The sequence below is a fragment of the Durio zibethinus genome, chromosome 7 (genome assembly GCF_047325235.1).
Source record: "Durio zibethinus cultivar Kanyao isolate XHJ-2024 chromosome 7, ASM4732523v1, whole genome shotgun sequence".
NCBI lineage: Eukaryota > Viridiplantae > Streptophyta > Magnoliopsida > Malvales > Malvaceae > Durio > Durio zibethinus.
The window spans coordinates 27,553,123-27,571,035 of record NC_143168.1 but is presented as its reverse complement, the minus strand read 5'-3'; the positions used below and the strand labels follow the sequence as shown (position 1 = coordinate 27,571,035).

General features: G+C 32.6%; 2 protein-coding genes and 1 pseudogene across 4 annotated transcripts; 2 read left to right on the top strand and 1 right to left on the bottom strand.

The window, feature by feature from the left end:
- The first annotated feature begins 1,604 nt into the window (after positions 1 to 1,604).
- Positions 1,605 to 4,922, top strand: LOC149518289 (uncharacterized). Its single transcript, XM_089764159.1, has 2 exons — positions 1,605 to 2,323; positions 4,073 to 4,922. The coding sequence occupies exons 1-2, from the start codon at positions 2,106 to 2,108 to the stop codon at positions 4,311 to 4,313; spliced, it is 459 nt and encodes a 152-aa protein (XP_089620285.1). The 5' UTR covers positions 1,605 to 2,105; the 3' UTR covers positions 4,314 to 4,922.
- A 1,736-nt stretch (positions 4,923 to 6,658) lies between these two features.
- Positions 6,659 to 8,278, top strand: LOC111277928 (NADPH-dependent aldehyde reductase 1, chloroplastic-like; annotated as a pseudogene). The gene is made up of 3 exons (XR_016343746.1): positions 6,659 to 7,010; positions 7,260 to 7,636; positions 7,766 to 8,278. The product of XR_016343746.1 is annotated as an NADPH-dependent aldehyde reductase 1, chloroplastic-like (transcript).
- A 256-nt stretch (positions 8,279 to 8,534) lies between these two features.
- LOC111277289 (mevalonate kinase-like) lies at positions 8,535 to 14,211 on the bottom strand. 2 transcript variants are annotated; one of them, XR_002688703.2, is made up of 7 exons: positions 13,776 to 14,211; positions 12,240 to 12,483; positions 11,906 to 12,159; positions 10,937 to 11,344; positions 10,334 to 10,521; positions 9,370 to 9,489; positions 8,535 to 9,287 (listed from the first exon to the last, which is right to left on the bottom strand). XR_002688703.2 is itself a non-coding variant. In XM_022863638.2 (5 exons), the coding sequence occupies exons 1-5, from the start codon at positions 13,900 to 13,902 to the stop codon at positions 10,403 to 10,405; spliced, it is 1,152 nt and encodes a 383-aa protein (XP_022719373.1). In that variant the 5' UTR covers positions 13,903 to 14,211; the 3' UTR covers positions 10,156 to 10,402. The 2 variants fall into 2 exon arrangements, 1 of the variants encoding a protein (XP_022719373.1); XM_022863638.2 differs by lacking the exons at positions 8,535 to 9,287; positions 9,370 to 9,489 and having other exon boundaries at positions 10,156 to 10,521.
- Positions 14,212 to 17,913: the final 3,702 nt, after the last annotated feature.

Genomic DNA, 17,913 nt, shown 5'->3' with positions numbered 1-17,913 from the left:
TAAAAAGTAAATGAAAATATTGTTTTTGATAAAAATGATTGATGTAAGAAAATTTAAAATTATAATTTAATATGAATTTTTTTTTAATCTTTTATACAATCAATTTAGAATTATAAGATATAAGATTTTATTTATTGTTATTATTGTTTATATATTTACTTTGTGATCGATTTTTCCATTTGAAATATCGGTTCAGTTCTTAGTTAAATCCTAAACCCATTATTTTGAAACTTGCGTTGATCGCCTTCATCGCCTCGGTGTTTGCCCTCGTGTCTTGAAATTGAACTTTGAACAATTAGAGAGGCAATTTTACAGCAAAAGAAAAGAGGATTCATGATGGTGAACCTGGAGAGTGAGATATCCATTGATGGGTGAAGGCTAAGAACATGGACCAAGTTTGGCTTTTATGGTAATAATCTGTCTCAATACTCAATTTCTTGCATCTTTCAGTCCAATAATTCAACACTGATTACACGGTTTATTATGGACAATTTCATTGAGAAAGCTTTGCTTGAAACAAGCAATTGTCAACATCACATCATTTCATGTTTTGGATCCGATGGAATGGAACAATTGGAAAAGTCATTAGAATGATGCTTCTTGAATTTTGTTTCCATGTCTATCCTTTGAGTCAAAACATGTGGGCTTTGCATCTCTCTTATTGGGGGCCTAAAGTTCTAACAATGCTATAATTAGCATGTTAGGGATGCTTGGACTTTGATTCACATAATAATCATGCAAAAATAAGATAAAAAGGTTGAAGTAAAGATTCAAATAGTAATTATGAATTTACTAAATTCGATATAAATAAGTTTATTAATAAATTTACTTGAATCGATATAAAAATGTATGAAGTAAAATCCGAAAACTCTTACGGCAAAGAAAAAAAAGACAAATCTCAACAGCAAGGTTGTAGAAATCATTATAAACATTGGGCAAGAACTGCCATAAGCAAAGTCCAAGAGAAGAAACAAACTATACTAAAATATTATTGGTTGTAACCCAAACCCTACAGCAGAAAAGATAAAGATGCCTTCTATAAGAAAAATGTGTTTGTTTTCTTCCACAGGCAAGGACCCTGGTTTTTGAAACACAAAAAATTAATTAACAAAATGAAAAGTATAATAAAGAAATGGGAAGTGAGAACTGGTAGCCCTTGAAAACTGCATTAATATGGACATTAGCAACCTAATCTTTAGAAAAGGAAAATGAAGAAATGGAAAACAACTTAGGTAAGAGTCAAATGTAAGATCCTGAAAATGGGGTCCCTTGAAAGACAATTTTTGAGTTAGGTTTGGTTTTACCAATTTTTGGGTTAGGTTTGGCTTTAAATTATTGTTTAGATGTTGGAAATTGAGTGTCATTGGCTGGAACGGTCTGGGATTTGGACTGGAATGGACCAGGTCGGTGTAAATGACTTAACCATTCATCCACTCAAAAGTTCTAAAATGCCCTTAATTTTAATCACATATGATCATTAGTATTAATACATGTATGCTCAACTGTTGCAGGCATGATTGCACATCATAAATACAAGTTGAGTTGCTCCAACTCTTAATTTTCTTTGGTAAGTATTTGTGTCAGAACATAGATATAGAGATCTGACCCTTCAAAAACATTAAAAAAATATATATATATATATTCATATCCGACACTCATCACCGAATTCTAGTAATAAAGATCACATTCATCTGAATAACTCTTAAACAGTACAATCTGTGAATTGTCGTAGCAGTTGGGAAACTGTAATTGGTAACTTGGTTAACTTTCCAAGGCAAACTTCTTTGGAAACATATAGACCTTGTAGTTTTCTTCTTACACTGTTTCCATTGGGGGCAACTTTGTAATCAACATTATTAGACAGGTGCTAGCTGCTTCAATGGGCTTCTCCCATGGAAAGTTGCCCAAGCAAAAGTCTTTAAATCCCTCTCATCATTGTCAATGCAAGGGAATATGACCAAAAAATTTTCACTTTTACACGCAATAACACCTTTTGAATATTTGGCTTTCCTCCCCTATATATTAATTCTACCAACTTAAACTGCTAGTCCAAACTCTTTCTCTGTCCTTATTCTCCAGCTTTAGCTTGTTTTGAAAGAGAGACCATGTTCCCAAGGAGTAGAGTAGGGTGTCTTTTATTGGTACTGCTGAGCATTTCAGCTCTACACCATGGAGTCTTGGGAGCAAGATTTCTAACAGAGAAGTTGGAAGATCAAGAGAAGTCCCAGAAAACTTGGAAGGAAAATCCTGACAACGGAACTGATGGCTTTTTTGCAACTATTAACAGAGAAGTACCCTCTTGTCCTGATCCACTGCACAACAGGTAGCAATGAAGCAACTGATATATTCATATATATATATATATTATTTATCTCTATCCTTGAGAAGCTGTATATATACAAAATGGAAGCTGTTGATTATAGCTCTTACAAAACCTGGAGAATATGGTTTTTCTCCGTTTATTTTTGGATTTATATATTCATAGTTCATTTCAGGAATTCTTAGAAATGAATCTTTTGGTTTGTATAAGACTAGTATGTGCATCTGTAGAACTGCAAAATAATAGGAATTTATATCATATATTAGCTAAAACATATAGCCTTGTTTTCTTAATCAAAATTTTGAGTCAGTGTTAAATTGTTCACAAATCAATGCAAAGATCAATATTTCTCTCTCTCTGATTAATCCCATCCCTTGTTTGCTTGTTCACTTGTTATGGCCTTTGGTTCATGCTTGTGTAAACAAACAACTGGGAGTCTATTCCAGCAAGACATAGCATTTTCAATTTGAGAGGGAAGAATTCATTTCTCCAGCCCATTTGATGGTGGTCAAGATATGTAGGAAAAAAAGTTCAATTTGCAACATATTATAAAATAAACAGTGGGATTATTGTTGAATTTAAAGAAACACTGTTCTTTGGAATTTAAAGAAACACTGTTCTTGTGTTCCTTTTTTCAAAGGTTTAATATAAAACAAAAACGAAATTAAAAGCAAAGCAGTGATAAAATATTTGTGAAAGCATAAATCCCAACAACCTGTTTTTGAGCATGGACTGAAAAGTTACTCAACTTATTTATTTGATCCAAAAATCTTATGATTGTTTTATTAAAAAGTGTTTTATAAGTTTAATTTTAAATTTTAAATTATATATTATAGTAGATTTTCAAAACATCTTATGTAAGATTAAATTATCACACTCTCCTATTAATGTTTGATAGGCATATTAAGTCTAGCACAAAATACAAATAGAATCACACAATAAAAATTACACCAAATGTTATCATGTAGCACTTAGCTAAAATGATACTGTGTAGCACTTAATTTCTTTGAGATTTAGAGATGACTCTCATGATATAATATTTAATTCATATTTGATTGGCGATTATTTTGATATTATTTGTAAAAATTTGTATCTAATTTATAAAATATTATTTATTTTGATCTAAAAATTTAATAATTTTATTTTAAAAAAATAATTGATAAATATAAATTTAAATATTAATTTATATATCATAGTAAAATTTTAAATTATTTTGACATTGGATTAGAGCATCACATTAAAATCAGCAATGCGTCAGAGTCTTTGACTCTCTCGATCCAGAGCTAACAAAGCTACCCCTTTACCATTAACATAGTAGTGTTTGATGCGTCAAACTCTCTACAATTTCAATGTTGTAGACTCTTGTTCAAATGGCAAAGTAGCCATTTTCTAGCTAGATTAGATTCCTAGGTTTGAATTTGATGCAACACTTGGGCCCTCACCTCCCATTTTACATGCTTTACGAGTAGACTAGAAGCAAAAAGACTTCATAACTTTGTCCAGATTTCTAAGACTTTGTAAAAGAAAAATTTAAGATGTAGAACCGACAAATATTATAGCAGTGGTATTTTTTTTATTATTTTTGTTTTTACAATCTTAGATGTAAAACTGACAAATATTAATCCCATGATCAGAATTATAAAAATCCATTCCAAAATTTTTCTAAATTATGAATTACAGCAGCACCACATCAACGATCACCTTACAAGTTACAACAAAAGTTTTTTATCATTTTGATCTTTGATGTTGCAGTACAACATTTCTACACCAAATTGCTATATTACAGCATGATGTTGAACACAAATGTCAGATATATAATATCATAAAACAAAATAAAAAACAAAGTCTCCCACAAATGATACAAGTCACAGACTCAGAAGAGAAACACACGGAAAAAGAGCAGCGGAATTCAAGCAGTTTCACTGCAAAAGACAAAGAACCAATCCCAACAAGAAAAGTACCATGTAATGTCCTAGGCCAACCTTTGCATTAAGCAAAGAATAAGCTCCATTGGCAAGGCTTCCTGCTGGGGTGTTTGAGGCAAGAACAACAACCATCCAATTATCTTCGGAGCTAATCCCGATTCCGGCGAAGCTCGAATCGTTTATGAAGTTGGAGTAATGTGTGTGTGTGTAGTTAGTAAGAACAAGAGTTGGAACCAGTTTTGGAACGCAAACAGGCAATACAATTACATCAGTTGTGGTGTTGGCATCGATTTTGCATTTTGATATAGCCTTTGGATGGTCGGATAATCTAGTCTCGTTGCCATTTGAATTGCTGGGGTTCGTACATGGCTGGTCCTCTATGTCATGGGCAATTTTCTCCGCCACGCAGTGTGCATTTTTGTTCTTGCTGAATGCTGGGAGGTTCACTTATGTTCTGAAACTGTTTAAGTCCTTGAAGAAGATGGTCTTCCTCATCTGTAAAAGCCGAAAGGTATGAAAAAAAAAGTCAAATTATGTGAAGCACATGTGCATCACATTGAACTTAATGTCCATAACTTTTTGTCAAATAATACTAATTCTCTCAAAAAAATGGAAATAAATATACAAAATAACATGCATTAAATTAAGACTACTTTGACTGCAACACTGAAGTCTTGCCTAATTTCCTTTCTTTTTGTCAAATACCAAAAAAAAAAAAAAATAGAAATTAAAGGAGCCAAAAGGCTGGAAAACACACACATGCAAACCTCAGCATATCACAGTTTCATCATGCAAACCAAGATAGGAAAGAGATATAGAGTACCATCACTGTGAACTGGATGAGAAAGCAAGAAAATGGCAAGAACAACTGCAAAGAAAAAGTGGGAAGGTTTGAGAGAGGCCATGGCAAGCTTCTAAATTAATTCCAAATAGAGAGAAAAAACCAACAATCCAAAATCTTTGTTGTGAGAAAAGCTGAGAACATAGCACAAAAAGGCAAGCAAATAAAGGAAAGAAAAGGGGTCTATGGCTCTACAAACTTTTGGGATAAGCTTTATTTGAATTTGAATTGGATACTTCTTCTTCTTCCTTTTTTGTTGATGGTTTGCCTTGGATGTCAAGCCGTTTACAGGTGCCACTTGATGGATTCGTTACTCAATAAGAAAGCTTGTGCCTTACTGACATGTAAGAGTTAAGGCTTGGGGGAGGGGGAGGGGGGGGGCGCTCCACGTGGACTACACTCAAAAGTCTGGAGTTTTTAAAGGCTAGAAGATTTGAGTATAATCCAGCTCTAATTTTACAAACACAGTCATAAAGGCAAACTTGGAACACGAATCCCATTTTTCTCAGAACCTTTTGGCTTGTAATATGAAAAGGGTTTGACATGAAATGCTATTGAACCCAAGTTCATTTTATCTGTAATGTTTTCCTTCATATAATAGTGCAATTAATAGCTTTACAAAAGAAAAAAGGCAATGGAAGGAACGAAAAGGCGGAGGAATTGCTGGTTGTAAAAGGGAAAGGGAAACAAGCAAAACATTTGGAGAGAATATATTGAGAGAAGTGAAAGCATTTTCCTAGAATTTGTATCGTTTTCACCTTGTAAAGTTTCGTTAATTCAATCCAAGTTGTTTCCATATCACTCTTTTCAATGAACCATAGGTTAAGTTTGCAGTGGAATCGATGACAAAAGATTCTGAATTCGAGCCGTATCATTCTTCTCTAACATTAAAAAAATGAAGTAAAAAAACTCAGTCAAGTCCATTTCTCATATCCATTTCTCATTGTTCATATATTCACATTAGAACATATCAATTGATTAGAATTATATTAGAATGTAAATAATATATTAATAGTTATAAATTATTTAAATTTGATTTATATAAAATTTAAATTTAATTCAATTATTATCAAATTGTGTTTAATTCAATTTATCAAATGATTTGAATTTGAATATTTTAATATTCAACTTAAGTAATTTTTGAATTTAATTTAATTTTTATATTTTAATAAAATTTTATTATTTTAATTAAAAAATTATTATTTTATTTTTATTTATTAATTCAAGCTCAAAAACAAATAATTAAATTTAAAATCAAATTCATTTTTTATTTAATAAACAAATATAATTGAATGAACTTAAATAATTATATATTTATTTAAATTTAAATTTAAATTTAAAAATTAAATTTAATCGATTCTAATTTTAAGTTTCAAAGAATTCGAGTTTTTCAGTGTATTAACTCGGATAGAGTAGATTACATCGCATTTCCTGCCAAGAAATTGCCCTGTTCTCAAAGATAATGCTAGAACCTCCTCACTTCACATGGGAACCCATGTCAACAAAAAGTCCGTTTCCACTGACGTGTCCACCGCATGCCGCTGACGTGACACGTGGACACCTCTGCTGCCACGTGACCCTGCGTGTCCTCCTGAAACTCATTAATTAGCCTTTGCTTCAACCTTTCCCATTCACTGCATTGATCAATTCCTACAGTAGATATATGTTTTATTGTTCACTTTGTTCCACAAGAGCCTTAGCCAATGTAGTTTCTAGGTGTCCAAACAAAACCCAACTTAGAGTTGATAGAAATAATTTTTCAAGGAGTCAGAGACCTGTTGGATTGTTAGAGATCAGAATGGCTTCTAATGGGCAGCAGCAATTTCCTCCTCAGAAACGGGATACACAACCTGGAAAAGAACATGTCATGAATCCTATCCCTCAGTTCAGCAACCCTGACTGCAAGCCTTCTAACAAGCTTCAAGTATTGTTTCCTAAACACAAACCAATGTCACGTTATATTATAAGTTCACTTCTTGCATTTCTTGAAAATTATGGTTACCAGCTATCACAAAAATTTTAACAGTTGGAGTGCATAAATGAATTTGCTTCACTGCTCTTAAAGTCTAATCAGTAACCTTCTGTTATTCTATACTTGAAAATTGGACAGTCTTGTTCCTCATGGAAATACACCATGCATGCATGTTCGAATAAATTTCATCTCTTTTTTCAGGGAATGATGGCTTTAGTCACTGGAGGTGATTCTGGGATAGGCCGAGCAGTTTGCCACTGCTTTGTACTAGAGGGTGCAACCGTGGCCTTTACCTACGGGAAGTCTCAGGAGGACAAGGATGCACTACACACTCTTGAGATGCCGAGGAAGGATAAGACACCAGACGCGAGGGACCCAATGGCTATATCTGCTGATTTGGGGTAAGATAAGAACTGCAAACAGGTTGTTGAAGAGGTGGCGAAAGCATTTGGTCGGATTGATATTCTGGTTAACAATGCGGCTGAACAGCATAAGGCTAGCTGTGTGGAGGAGATTGATGAGGAGAGGCTTGAAAAGGTGTTTAGGATTAACATCCTTTCCCAATTCTTCATGGTCAGGTAATGCTTTAAATTTCCCTATCGAAATAAAGCAATAATTGATTGAATAATTGCACTACAAGCTTTAGAAAATCTGCAAAAGGTGATACAATAACTTTGGTAATTGTTTATATGGTTTGTTATTGATAGGCATCCTTTGAAGCACATGAAGGAAGGCAGTTCCATAATAAACACTACATCCATAAATGCATATAAGGGAATGATAAGCTACTTGATTACGCAGCAACCAAGGGTGCAATTGTGGCTTTCACTATAGGCCTTTCACTACAGCTTGTGAGCAGAGGCATACGTGTCAATGGCGTTGTACCTGGGCCCATATGGAATCCACTGATACCGGCATCCTCTGATGAAGAGGAGATTGCCAATTTTGGATCCGAAGTTTCAATGAAAAGAGCTGGCCAGCCTTCGAGGTTGCACCGTGCTTTGTGTTCCTAGCCTGTAACCACTGCTCCTCCTACATAAGTGGCCAAGTCCTCCATCCAAATGGTGGTGCCATAGTGAATGCTTGATGTGGTCATATGGGGTTAAGCCAAGCTCTCTGCTTTCAGTGTATTTTATGTTATAAATAGCGTTTTGTCGTTTGCTGTATGTAAGAGTGGTAAAGAGTATCTGTTTCCAAATGTAGGCAGCCTCGATGCTAAGAGTCAAATCTGTGCTTAGAGTGATGATGTTAGGGTTGTTTTGTTTGTGTAGAAAACATATATGGTGCTTAGTGTCACTAAGAATTAAGAAGTAATAATGGAACAAAGCAGGAGCCTTATCATATTTGGTCAAATGTTTATGTCTGGTGAACTTTTTTGTGGGATGACTGTTTTGGCTTGGGATGAAAACCAACCGGCAATCAGCAGCAGGTTTGCCATTCATTTCCATTCTGCACTTACAAACCTGCCAAAATGGAGATCAAAATTTCCTGCTGTACAGACAGGTTTCCATTAAAAAATATAAAAGGTTTTCAACATAATCATCGATAGGATCTGGGATATCACACGGAATCCATTCAACTTTATGGTTTACCAAGCCGATGTTTCGTCTTTTTTGGATAAATGCAAATTTTTTATTTATCCAACGGGCAAGAATATGCTGCTTCCTACTAAAATAAATCAGTGACAAAACTGATCAAAGAAAGTATTTATAATACAGCATCATCAGCAATCCTCCAACTCTGACATAAACAAGGCATCTTTATCTTTAACCACTTGGGATTAACCTTGAAAAGAGCATCAACATCACGAGCTAGCTTTACAAACTTCCCTGCAATTCCTTTCCATCCAAAGGAAATAGATACAAGCAACCGTGCTATCTTGAGGATAACCACAGGGAAAGATTTTCCTTTCAGCAACTTGCATTGACATTGACCCAAACAAACTCATCTGACCAACTTCAAACAGTCTTGAAAATACCAGAGCAGTGAAGTACTCCGGTCCACAACTGCCTGGAGAAGGAACAGAAGAAGAATAAATGATCTCTATCCTCAAAGAAAACATAAACTGGTAGCAATTGGAATACTCCATGTAGAGAGCCTGTTGAGAGTGGGCAGTTTGTCTAGGATGGTCATCCAAGCAATCATGGCATGCTTGGGAATGTTATATTGAAACTAGTAGCCTATCCCAATCCACTCTAGTCTGTTGATGTCGCATGGCCTGATAAGTGTCTGCAGCATTATATCGGCTAGATTTAGAAACAAACCACTTAACTACAGCATCAGAAGATGTAAAATCCATTAGAGAAGCAACCTGGTGCCTGAGTTTAAGCAGTTTCTTCCAAGCCCAGCTACTGCTTGAGGAGCATTGCACTTGCCCAGGAGCTCGAGCAGATTTTTGAGAGTCGAAATATCCAAAGCATTGATGTTTTATCTGCATGGGCCATAAATCTCACATTTCAAGGACTTCCTTTTGGGCCAACACATTTCAAGGACTTCGGCACCTTCAAGTACCAAGCCGTTCAACTATCCATGAAAAATAAACTGGCTTGGAAGTTCAAATTGCCATGTCTGAAGGTGGTATCTATATTTTTCTGTCCAGCAGTCCAGGAGAGAAAAAAGAATACAAGCTAGAGTGCCAGAGGAAACACTTTGACATTCTCAATAGAGGAATCACGCAAATAAGTTGACAGCAGTTTCAAGAGACGAAAAAACTTGAAAACTGGTAGCGAATAGACTATTGTGATTGTCCTATACAATTGACAGAATTACTCTTATATCTGGGAAAGATCTAGAGTAATGCACTGTCAAATGCAAACTTAGATCCGTTATAGAAGAAGTAAAATGGAAAATGCAGTAATACAAAAGCTATGATGAACCGGATTCAAGGCCTTTCCCATAAAGATTTGACTAAGAAGCTGCCTTAGCATTGTAAAGCTAAAGCTGCTAATGCAAAAACCATAGATCTTAATTGAGGCCTATCAATTTTTTTAAATAAGGAAAGAAACCATTGATATTGTAATGGCTAAAATCCCAATAACTTCAAAAAACATATAAGCAAAGGTTTAACATTCCCTGGTCTTAACAGAAGGTGCAAAGATTAAAAAGAAATCAAATTCAGTAAATGAAAACAATAAAGAAAGAAAATACAGCAAACTAATGTATATAGGTGAGCAGAAACAGCTACAACATTGTTGTTTATTCTTTTTGGTTTAATAGTTATCCGCTAATCAAAAAAAGGTTTACAGAAAACAGAGGTGAACAGAAATAGCTACAACCTTGTATCATCTGCTTCATGTTTTTATTCGAAGAAAGATCTTACTACAACACAGACATGGAGAGGGAAATCAGGAAGATGTTTCAAAGGAAATTTGAACACCTTTCCCACCAATTCCAGCTGTGAAACACTGAAACCCGTATGATTCTAGCTCCTCCACTACTTTATCAACAACTGCCCCTGATAGCTCTGATTCATGTCGTCAAGGGAACAAGTAATTAAGTGATAGAATACGAGATTCAAGAAAGTAATAATGATCCTGCAAAATATTCAATCAAACTGTAAACAAAATGAAGTAATTATGAGGGAAATAATGACCACTTGTTTGGGAAATAATGATCTTATCCAAGCCTATCTTATTCTGATGAGCATCTGCCCCTTCACATGAAAAAAAGATGGAAACAGAGATGAGTAAAATAAAATAAATTCATTTCAACTCGCAGAGAGAAGCAAGGAAAGGATTATATTGCAAATGAATTCAAAACTTATTGAACCTATGTAAGCCTTATGCAGTAGGTTGCATTATCTATATATAGAGAAGACAAAAAAAGATAATTGGAACAGGTATAAATAAACAAATTAAAGAAAATAAGAATGAGGATACGGGTTGGTAAGAGTGTTAGCACACAGCCTCCACCACCGGCTCCTGTCAATTTGGAAGCCAGCTTATACTTCATTGTTGTCTGAAGAACAGTTTCTATAGATGCATGGCTGACACCTATAGATAGGAGCAAACCCTGATTCATTTCCATTAACTCTCCTAGCCTCTCTTCATTCTCGGCTAAATCATCTACAGCATGTGACTGGATAATGGCAGACCATTCATCGCTGATAGCTTCAATGGCATTTAACACAGAACACATGGCATTGGGATGCCTAGATTTCCTTGCTGAAACATTGGCAACCAATGCTTTTGTATCCCTCCCAACTTTTGTGTTGGTAATGAGCACTCTCAGTGGCATATTGGAATTGATACGGGCCATGTCACCTGACTTGAATTTTATCATGTTGCCTGTTCCATGAAAAAGATAAATTAATAATCACATATATATATATATATATCTTGCTTTATAAGGAAATAAGATAACCTTCAACGAGATTGAGGATAAGAAACCACATTGACCAAAATGTCAAATAATGATGCTTTTTGGTCTTATTTGTCTAGTTATAGGAGGAGGAGCATTAAATGTATGAAGAAGAAAGTTCACAAAGAAATCAAAAAGGGATGGGTTGAAATAGGGTGCTTATTTTATGATAATATAACACCCACAATTTAATTTAAAATACTAGCCTATTATGAGGGAAATAATGATCACTTGTGAGGGAAATAGGGGGTTTATGTTACAATCATATAACCCACCTTGCTTAGGCTACTACAATGATCTTTACCATGTCTAACCTTCCTTTTAGATTTCTGATGTTACCAAATGGGTTCTAAAACACAATTTCATTCAAATCCTAGCCAGTCTGGGACAGTGATGCAAAGATAGAAGGAAAACGAATTAATTGTTAAAAGAATCGGGAGTAAAAAAAAAAAAAAGTATTTACAACTTTATTAGAATAAGTTGCATACCAAATGTGCTAACTGAGTTGTCAACTCCAGAGGGCTTTCCATGAATTATCTTCTCTCCTTCCAAAGCCCACCTATTCAGCAATTCAATATCAGTCTCCTTAAAAATCAACCATCCTTTTTGGCTTACGTCCAAATTCACAGAATCTGAAAATGCCAGCAGAGCAGCGGAAAGTGCAACACAATATGCAGCTGATGAACCCAGGCCAGCACCCACTGGAAGCTCAGAAGTAACAATAACTGTAGCTGGCTTAAACCTGACTCATAGGGTCAATAAGTCAGAAACTAAACCATTGAGAGGAAAAAGTTATTTAGAAAAACCAAACTGCATACATACCCTAAGATAGAGGTGTACAACCAAAGAAATGCACAAACCCCAGAAGCAAGTCCAACCTTTGTATCAGGGAAATTTTGGTCATCAATTAGAGTGCTGATGGATTTAACAGTCTCCAGTGAGCATAATGTGGGTGTAGACGAAAATGGAGAACCTAAATGAGATAGCAGTTCTTTGATTCTTTCAACTGGCCAAGAAAAGTCTAATCCAACATCGTTGAGCTGAAGTTGTATTGTATCTTCATCCTCTATGGAAAGAGCAAACACAATAAAATGAAATAAAGTCAAGGGAGACCCCTCTCATTATCAAACAATTACATGAAAAAAAAAAAGAAAAATAAGTATTAGAGTGAAAAAAAAATTACAAATCTTATCGAAGTGCCAAAGGTTATACGAAAAAAGAAACCAAGTTTGATTAATCCATTAATGTTAGTCATTTCACATAGCACTGACGGAAGTCCAGGTAGGATACTCTAAGTAAGCTTGATATCGTTAATTATAGAGATATTACTTTGATTGAAATATCTTAAAAAAGATGGTTTTTAATTCTAATCAGGCTTGGACACTTAAAATTTCCTTTAAATGCTTTCAGTCTCCAGGCAACACTTGTCAAAACAGACTGCTATTAATAGTGAAACAAAAACAGTAGTAACAGAGCTCGAGTTGAGTCCAAATTTAGATGCGAGAGCAAAAATATCAGAAAAAGGCAACAGGCGGCTTTATGCAAATTAGTTCATGCTAACAAATTAGTTAGCAGCCAACTCTAAGCATTCATCAAACCAGAAAGGTTCGTTCCCAAAGGTTCTCTTCACACGTGTTAAAAGCAACTGGACAAGCCCAAATCTAGCAATCTGCATCACTAAAAATCCATCCAATCTGAGTTATCGGCTCCTCATTTGAAAGCAAGCTATAATCAGATCAATATTTGCAGAAAAGATAACAATAACCAACAAACACATCCAAAGTAACGTCTACAAAAAATGAAACATATCTTGACATAACAATAACCAACAAACACATCCAAAGTAACATCTACAAAAATGAAACATATCTTGACATAGTCTCAAAAAGTTGTTTCCCAAATCCTAATCTATTTCATCCAATCCCAAAAATAATATGACTGAAAACAAACTTCACCAAAGACAAAGAATAGTGAGCACCCAAAATTTGCAGAAGCACAATAAAGCTTCACATAGTCTTAAAAGGGAATGCTACAATCATCATTTAAAACAATCCAAAAACAACCCCAACTCAAACGAAAAAAAACCAACAAATTCAACCTATAAATCACCAAAAGCAAATAATAATAAGCAACAAATTCATTTAAAGCAAAACCTTGGAAAACTAAAGTAACGCTTCATATAATCACAAAAGGGTATCTACCAATCAACATTTTACACAATAAAAACAACCCCACTCAAAACAAAACTTCATCCCATCCAATTCAACCCGGAAATCACCACAAACAGCATCAAAACACAAAAAAGATCAAAACTTGCATAACATGTAAATAAATAAAATAAGATATAAAGAGAAATACCAGAACCAAGACGAAGAGAGACAACAGTATAGAGATTAATGGAGGAAGCAACAGCAGCATATCCATGAACCACAGCATGTTCACCGGCGAGTATGATCTTCCCTGGAGCTCTGGCAGTTATCTCCATTTCCCACTTCTTTCTTTTTCCTTCCTTTTCTGATTCAAAATGTTAAATTTGAGCCTTTTAGTTGAAGATGATTATTGGGTTTTCGTCAAAAACAACTCTTTACTTTGATTTACAATTTGGAAGTGAAATGAAGTTGGTGTCAAAGGTTGGATCAGTCTGGTGGATGAAGTTGGCTAGCTTGGAGGCTATAATGACGGCACAGGTGGAGGAGGCTTAAGCAAATCAAAGGGGAAAGCGGAGATTTGGTGGCGGAGGATGCTGAGCTAAGGAAACTGTACTTCCCCGCTAATCAAACCAGCCTAAATTCCTGTTCTTGTTTGTTTGTTCTGTTCCTCCTTTTATAGCTGAGATAGATGTCAACCCACCAGACTTTCTGGCACGTGACTTCTCAACTGTAAATTTGGCAAGCTGTTTTTTTTTTTTTACTTGCCATAAGAAATGTTTTTTCTTTTGGTAATCAATAATACCAACTCACATGACTTGTTCAGGGGTTATTATTATTTGTTTTTTTCAAAAGAGTTATTCTTATTTTGGTTAATAAAAAAACCATGTTTGAAGGTAACATAATCCAAATGTTTGGCAACAAACTTATTGTTGAGGTAAAATGTTCAAAATTTGCATACTTTTTTAAATTATATCATTTTAAAAGTAATTACTAAAATTATTTTATGTAATTTTTTTAGATTTAAAATAAATTTTAAATTATTAAATATAATGTCAAAAAATGTTGAATACTTTTTACTAAATATATATATATATATATTTATATATATAAATGATATCTCATGTACCATCTTAATGCATTATAAAAATTATATTATTATCTAGTTTTTTATGTATAATTCATTAATTCTTATACAAAAGTTCTCTTAAAAAGAGTTAAACTCTTTAACTTTCAATTTACTTTATAACGGTTATTTTACTTTATATATTTCACTTAAGTTTTTAAATTTTTTATCATAATATCATAAACTCTGATGTTTTTTAATTTGTTGTCTAGATCGTTAATATATATTATAGATTGTCTTGTACCGATATTAACTAACTATTCTTAAATAATGTTATATTTAATGATTTGGATAATAATTTTAATTTTAATTTTCAATCAAAATAACCTAAACTTAAATAATTCATTTGGCTAGGAAGCCTTTGGTACACTTGATAAAGTAGGAAAAAAAAATGAAGATTAATGCAAAAAAATGAAGATTAAACTATAAAAAAAAAGAACTAAAATTAAATAATTTGTAAATCTTTATTATTTTATTGCAGTCAATTAAATACAAAAATATTTATTTTTATACGTCATCTTAATGTATTACAAAAATTATATTAGTATCTAATTTTTTATGTATAATATATCAACACTTATAAAAAAAAAAAAAAAACTTACTTAAAATGAGCCTTCATCTTCAATTTACTTTCTAACGATTATGTTATTTTATATAGTTCACTTAAATTATCAAATTTTTTATCATAATATCATAAATTCTAAAGTTTCTTAATTTGTTATCCAGATCATTAATATTTATTATAGATTATCTTGTAACGACATTAACTAATTATTTTTAAATAATTTACATTTAATGATTTGGAGAATGATTTCATTTTTATTTTTCAATTACGGTAACATAAACTTAAGTAATTCATTTGGCCACAAAGCTTTTGGTACACTTGATTCTTTTTTTTTTTTTTTAATAAAGTAGCATCATTTCCATTTTAAATAGTGAAGTCGTATCTCGGGTTACAATGTATGATAGTTCCTCTGGGCATACATTACACCAATGTCTTGTCATCATGTTTTTCACTGCCTTATGGTTACTTGTATCCCGAATTTGCTTTTTACCGTCTCCTTAGCCTTTAGCTTAGTATTTGTATTGAAGAATAAGCCTGACTTGTCGTAATTTATTTTTTGCCCAGAACCTTCTTCGTACCACTTTAGCACATCCATCACTTCTTTGCTTTCTTGTTGGTTTGCTTTGAAAAAATGCAACTATCTTCTGCAAAAAATAAGTGAGTGATTTTAGGACCCCAGACTCTTGCCCTCACTCTTTTTAGCAAGCCCTCTATTTGCAATTAGGAAAAAAAATTGAAGATTAATGCACCAAAAAATGAAGATTAAACTATAAAAAAAAAAACTAAAATTAAATAATTATTTGTCTTTTATTATTTTATTACAACCAATTGAGTTCGAAACATTTATTTTCATCTAATTAAACTTTTATTGGATGAAAATTAATTAATCATTATCATTAATTTTTATCTAATCGATAATTCAATTGAATGCAAATAAATAGTTAAGAGTTTAATTTGATAAAAATAAAATATCTAAGTGCTCCATTAATAGAAATAAAACAATAAAAAATTAAATAATTATTTAATTTTAATTTATAAATATTTTATATTTAAGTAAAAAAAGAAAATGAAGAAAATGAGATAAAGATAATTATAGGAATAAATAATGTATAATTCAACTTTGAAGGAAACAACATTTTTTTTCCAAAGTAAGGCAATACAAATATAATTTTCAGATAACCTAAAAAAAGTCGTTATACATTATTTAATCCATAATTTATATATGGAGTAGTAAAATTTAAGTACAAATTTGATTTTTTATATGAATATTTAAGTTAAATAATGTTGATGGATTTTCTTTGTTTCTCATAATTTTTTATTCCATTTAATATGGGCCGTCGTGTACTACAAGTGCCTTAAAGGCGCTTGGGATGTGGAAGACAATCAATCTGATCCATCACGTTGGCTTTTTCCCAAAAACATATTTCCTTTTAAAGTAAAAAAAAAACTCATGAAATAAATTAAATTAGTCCAAGTCCACCATTGAACTGGATTCAACGTTGATACGCTGAAAAGGGCCACTGCCACCTACCTTCTTTTTTTTTTTAATTTTTAATTTTCCTCTTTTAATTTATTGGGAATTAAATAATTTTTTAATAGTTTCACTGTAATTCAGTTTTCAACATTGGTTGGAAGACCCTAACAATTACTGAATATTTTTTTAATACGATCATATGTTTCTTGAGAATTAAGGATCGAATTTTGATTAATGGAGTTTTTTTGTTAATCTTCGTAAGTGTAAATTTTTTTTTAATAATTTTGAAAAATCTTAGGTAAATGCGTCATTCATACTGTTTCACAATTTTTTTTCAGTTATAAAAAGTAAAGCAAAACATTAAAGATTTTAATTTTTTAAGGTGTAACTGTCAGCCTCAATTATCCCGAGAGGCAGCTGCTTGATAATGACTTGAGCCTAAAGGTGATGAAATCACTGTTCAGCAGCATGTGACTTATCATATAATTCTTTTATATATATATATATATTGTACAATAAAGTACTATATGAGTAAATATATAGGAATCTAAATATGTGGAATCACTCATGTTATGATTTTTTACATTTTAAATCTTTCTGTTTTATCATTTGGTTTATGTTTTTCTGGTAGCATTTAGACCAAATGATATTACGAAATTTCGTTGATATTGTTACATATCATGGATAATGGAGGAGACATCTCTATTTTTCTCTTGAAAATTTTTTTCACTAAAACAAATATATGCATTTTTATTAAGATCATATTCTATAATTACAATTTTATTATATATATATATATGTATTTTTCATTTTATCGAAAATTGATTTTATAATATAGACGCTTATTAAAGCTGTTGATTTTTTTACTTAATAAATCAAAATTATCATAATCCCCAACACCCCCCCCCCCCCCCAAAAAAAAAGTGAAGATTTATCATCATAAAATTCATTTTAGTCAATTTTGTGTTGCTTTGAAAATCTTGAAGGTTAATTCAAAGCATTGACATGGATAACAATAAAAAAAGGAAAAAAAATTCAAATCCTTACGGTTTGTCCTCAATAGGATACCAAATAGCCCAACAATTAAACTTTTAGATTTTTGAGTTGAAGATTTTAGGTTCAAATCTTGAAATGAGAAGTGATTATCTTTCATTAAGTTCAAATTTTTAGTTCTTATGTCTTTT